Source organism: Amblyomma mixtum, chromosome 5, assembly GCF_055824585.1.
Source record: "Amblyomma mixtum isolate Tamu chromosome 5, ASM5582458v1, whole genome shotgun sequence".
Lineage (NCBI taxonomy): Eukaryota > Metazoa > Arthropoda > Arachnida > Ixodida > Ixodidae > Amblyomma > Amblyomma mixtum.
This window is the reverse complement of record NC_143016.1, coordinates 200,436,379-200,441,313: the sequence shown is the minus strand read 5'-3', so window position 1 is coordinate 200,441,313 and position 4,935 is coordinate 200,436,379. Positions and strand designations below refer to the sequence as shown.

Below are 4,935 nucleotides of genomic sequence, written 5' to 3'. Positions count from 1 at the left end.
TGATGCACTCCTGACACTTCTCATATTTCAGGAAGGATTTTACGAGGTAACCACACAAGTAGTATATGACGCAATCCTGGGCTGATGGTGTGTAATATCCGTGATCGGGAGCGACGCTTTCCCTAACTTGTGCGGATGCGCAGATTTCAGATAACTTCCCCTCAATGGTCTTCTGAAGCTGCTCACGTGATGCAAGCCGTTCTTTTCTCCCAGCCTTCATCGTCTCTTCAACAGTGGCCAGAACGAATGTGTGTTCTTCTATCACATTGCTACCAACACAGGCGCTTATCGGTGCGTACAAACTCAACAGCCTGTATATGTGAGTGAAGCTTGTCAAAGTGGGATGGTCCTCATCACCTCCGTAGCTTCTGGTCAGCCCAAAAAACCTCTGAAAAATAAGATGCATGACTTTCTTTTTTAAATTGAAACGTACAATGAAGTCGATTCATTCCAACTCTAAGGAGATTGAAAATTTTCGAAATATATGCAGTTTAAATAAACGGGACCATTTTCAATATGGTTTTCGGGTGTTCTGCATGTTCGAAGTAAGTAATTAAGTTCAACTTAATGAGAGTCCACTAGTAAAAGAAAGAAGAAAGAAGAAGAAGTTTATGGTTTACTAAAAAACCATAAACTGTCTATGAATGCAGACCCCTTCCTCAAACCTAACACTACGCGCCAAACACGAAATCATCATACACAATCATTAACCCCTTACAGTGCTAGGATTAACGCCTTTAAATACTCATTTTTTCCACGCACCATTGAGGAGTGGAACAGGTGTCCGCCAGATCTCTTAACCAGAGCTGATTCTTTTGACTCTATGTTTTCTTCACAGCATTTAATTTGAGAGCCATTTATTTCTACGTTTACTTTTTGTATTTTGCATCTGAGCCTTGTATTTATTGCTGTATTTTGTGTTACAACTTGTATTTAACATTTTTCAATTTTGCTAAACCTGTTCTTTTTTGCATATATTATGTATTCGCCCCTCCTGCTTGGGCCTACTGTAGGCCTGCAGTATGTTCTAAATAAATAAATAAATAAATAAATTGCTCCGGCCGTTTTTACTGCTTACCTCTAAAGGATCCTGATTCAGCTTTCCGGTAAGTACATAAGATGCTCCTTGAGATAAAAGATCTTTCGTGAGGTCTAGGACTGACGAAAGAGTAACACGAAGCGATTCGGTGGTAGGTTGCGAAGCAAACATGACAGTTCCTTGAGAAATGTGGTTCCTTTCCGTCAGATTTAGTGTATCAAGGAACTTCTGGATGACCTGGAATGTGAACCAGGAGGAAAAAAACAGTCAACAATGTTATAGAAAATTTGCACGCATTTGCGAAATGTTTCGTTTATATGTGCTTACCTCCATTTCCTTCGAGGAGCTTGTTATTCCAAACTGAGGCAGTTTTATGTTTAAAGCATCAAACAAACTGTTCACCATGAGCGTAAACTCCCGAGTGCCATCACAATCTTCCAGTCCAGGCTGCTTGAGATGCTGGTAGACCCTTAGCCCGACTGCAGTACTGCGGCTTAATAACTATAAAGAAAGCAATGAATACAGTGCTTTAATATGCGTCGCAACCGCGCCAAGGAGTTCTAGTTCGACTGTAAATTTGGCACACACTTCAGCACCTTTACTTACCTGAACAGCCAGCCGGACATTCATTTTTCTCATATTGTCAGGGCTGACATGCTCTCTAGTCAGTTTAGGCACGACGCGTAGCTGCTGTTTGCCATCAACCTCCTGTAGTATCCGGTAGTGGTCATAGTTGATCTTGTGCTCGCCGATCTGCAATTGTTTGCAAAAACTTGCAGATCGACAACAAATACTTCTTCGAAAACATATATGTTTGTTGAAAGGAATCTTTAGCTCACCATTGCGTACTTATGACGAAGAAGATGGTTCCTGATGCACTTTATAATGTGCGGGACATCACAAAGGAAGTACAGGTGCTGCCCAGGTACAGTCGGATGGTCCACTTTGTGCTTCGGTACATGCAGCTTGCCTGATATGCGAAACTGGGACCACATGGCCTTGTTCGTGCTGGCTCCATCACTTATAACGGCAACAACAACAGCATTGTGCTTGCTAAGTTCTACAATGGCCTCCAGAACGAGCCTTGCTAACACCTTCCCAGGTGCGGCATGTTTTGTTGCAAAACACGCAATGGGCTGAACCCAGGAGTGGAAGAGGGGCACGAACATTAGAACCAGTGCGTGGTCAGCAGTTATAGTTGAATCGTGGCCATCGCCGTAATTCACAAAGCCGTCAATCTTATAAGTGTGCTTGTTGAAAGCAACAGCCTGCCGCACCTTCATTTCGTCCAGTATTAATGTTCCGCAGCGCTGGACATCTGATCTGTCCTTCATGAACGCTCCGACACTGGCGAGAGCTACCTTGTTAAACCCGAACTCACAGGTCATCCCACGCATGATCTGTCTTAGCCGGGTGGTTGTCGGCAGCGGCAGGAGCTTCATCTTTACCATGAGTTTGTACGCTCTCGGACTTGAAATTCGTAAGAGCATGCATGTCACGAGCCATTCTGACCTATAGCGCCTTCCCTTAGGCGTTTTTGCTTTTGCAGCTTGAAATGCTGTGCGAAAGGCTTCCCGCTGTGCATCAGGTATCTTTTCTAGTGCATTCTCCAAGACATTTGGTGACACCTGCGAGAGCCGGTGCTTTAGAGCATCGAGTTCCCTTTTCGCTTTTTCACGAAAAGCAGTTGCCCTAATGACTCTTTTCCTTAGGTTCTTGATTGCCCATCGCGCCTTGCGTTGAGACTTCATGCCCTTTCTTGCTAGGCGCTTCACTCTGTCCTCAAAATTTTTTTTCATTTTCTTGCATGGAGTACACAAGGTGTGCTCAGAGAGAACCATGCATTTCTTACTGTGCCATACACCACCAGATTTCAAGGCGGTCGTTGAGGTTGAAATGCTAGGGAAAAGCTCACTTTCACAACCTGTGCAAACATTCAATAAGTCAATGTACTGAAGAAACGTCGTCACGTCATTCAGGCTTGCAAGTGCAATTTTCGATGCAATTTCAACGTAGCTCCTTTCCGGCACAAGCACACCTCGTGCACTGACATCAACAGACAAGTTGTTTCGCACAACTACAGCTTTCTCTACTACTACAACACCTTCACGCTCCTCCAGCTTGTAGATAATAACATCATCGGCTGAGGCTCTTACGCACCATGTCTCAAACGTTGGTGTGTTTTGCAGAACAGAAAACCACGGTACATTTTCAAGCGTCCGTTTGTCAGCGGCGACCTCAAGATGTTCGGCGCTCTCCGGAGCGTCGAAGCCGTCTTCTGCTCCTCTTTTGCTCTGACAAGCGAAAACATCGGCGGAAGCCACTGATGTAACTTCGGGTGACTTCCTTGTCGTATTGCATGAGAGATGAGCCGGTCTGTTCGTGAAAATACATGGCACCGCACCCTTCTTCAGTGTCCACCTACCTCGAGGAATCCTAACGGTTTGACCGTTAACGACGTGTTGGAAGCAGGAGTTGATGTCCTCAGGCAGGAAATGGAGGTCACACACATAAGTTTTGGACGTCACCTTGAAGTTCTTGCGCGGAATTGCTTCTGTCCATGCTTTCAGCACCTTAGGGTCATTTGCAGGCTTGAAAAAATGCCGCTTCTGAGAATTTGACTCTGTCGAATCATATCCCGCTCGGCATCCCGGTACACTACACGCCGGCATGTTCTAAAGTGTCGCTTTGCAGCATTTACTTCGCTATAGGGTAGCAGCATGGATTCGGTGGGAAATGCACATCACAAGAGAAACTATATATCGACACAGAAGCGGCAGGATCCATGAGACCGCGGGCCACAACGTGAAATTCGCCGCATCACCGCGTGCCGTCTGCCGGCGACAAGCGGCTGCAGACGACGCAAAGATCCCTGGCCGGGACCTTTGAGGCGGCAAGCATCACATTCTCTATAAAAAAATCTGTTATTTTCACTGCTAAAACCAGCCAAGGAAAAAATATTTAATGCGATGCGATATTACCCACCCGAGGAATATTATCAACATAAACTACGAGGAGGAGGCAAGCGGTACGTCATGTTTCTCTAAACCGCGGAAAGAAGGGCTTCCGCTTTTTTTCCGATATTTACAGCCAAACGTTTAACCTCGAGCATCCTGCACTCACGTACCCCAGACGCGCACGCGGACATCGCAATTCGTAAATGAGCGCGGCTAGAAGCGGCCGCCCCCGGCGCAGACGATGCGAGGCACGAGCCAACGTTAATCATTCGCGCAGAAATCGTGGCCTCTGAGATCAAGCTCGATGTCAAAGTACCGATGCTTGAGCTGGTCACGGAGGCCATGGGAAAACAAACGCGGTACTTCCACCACCCGAGAGATGGCGCTCGCATCTCTTTAAGATGACATCGGCGACAGAAAGGGGCCGCATACCCGGAGCAAGTTTTCCAACTGTCTTTATCTAGAAACGTTGGCCTAGCCTAGCCTAGCCTAGCCTAGCCTAGCCTAGCCTAGCCTAGCCTAGCCTAGCCTAGCCTAGCCTAGCCTAGCCTAGCCTAGCCTAGCCTAGCCTAGCCTAACCTAACCTAACCTAACCTAACCTAACCTAACCTAACCTAACCTAACCTAACCTAACCTAGCCTACCCTAACCTAACCTAACCTAACCTAACCTTGCCTAACCTAACCTAACCTAACCTAACCTAAACTAACCTAACCTAACCTAAACTAACCTAACCTAACCTAACCTAGCCTAACCTAACCTAACGTAACCTAGCCTAACCTAATCTAACCTAACCTAACCTAACCTAACCTAGCCTAACCTAGCCTAACCTAACCTAGCCTAGCCTAGCCTAGCCTAGCCTAGCCTAGCCTAGCCTAGCCTAGCCTAGCCTAGCCTAGCCTAGCCTAACCTAACCTAACCTAACCTAACCTAACCTAGC

The 4,935-nt window shown here is 46.3% G+C and overlaps 1 protein-coding gene across 1 annotated transcript in view; it reads right to left on the bottom strand.

Moving 5' to 3' along the window:
- Window positions 1-3,736, bottom strand: part of LOC149345421 (uncharacterized) — a 4,444-nt gene extending 708 nt beyond the window's left edge. The window contains exons 1-5 of the mRNA XM_089546641.1: window positions 1,879-3,736; window positions 1,646-1,792; window positions 1,367-1,540; window positions 1,079-1,276; window positions 1-388 (exon numbers count right to left, since the gene is read on the bottom strand). The exon at window positions 1-388 is cut by the window's left edge and continues 708 nt beyond it. Of these exons, the coding sequence (XP_089402767.1) occupies window positions 1-388; window positions 1,079-1,276; window positions 1,367-1,540; window positions 1,646-1,792; window positions 1,879-3,711 (2,740 nt within the window). The 5' untranslated portion in view covers window positions 3,712-3,736. The remainder of the gene's footprint in view (window positions 389-1,078; window positions 1,277-1,366; window positions 1,541-1,645; window positions 1,793-1,878) is intronic.
- Between the last annotated feature and the right edge of the window lie 1,199 nt (window positions 3,737-4,935).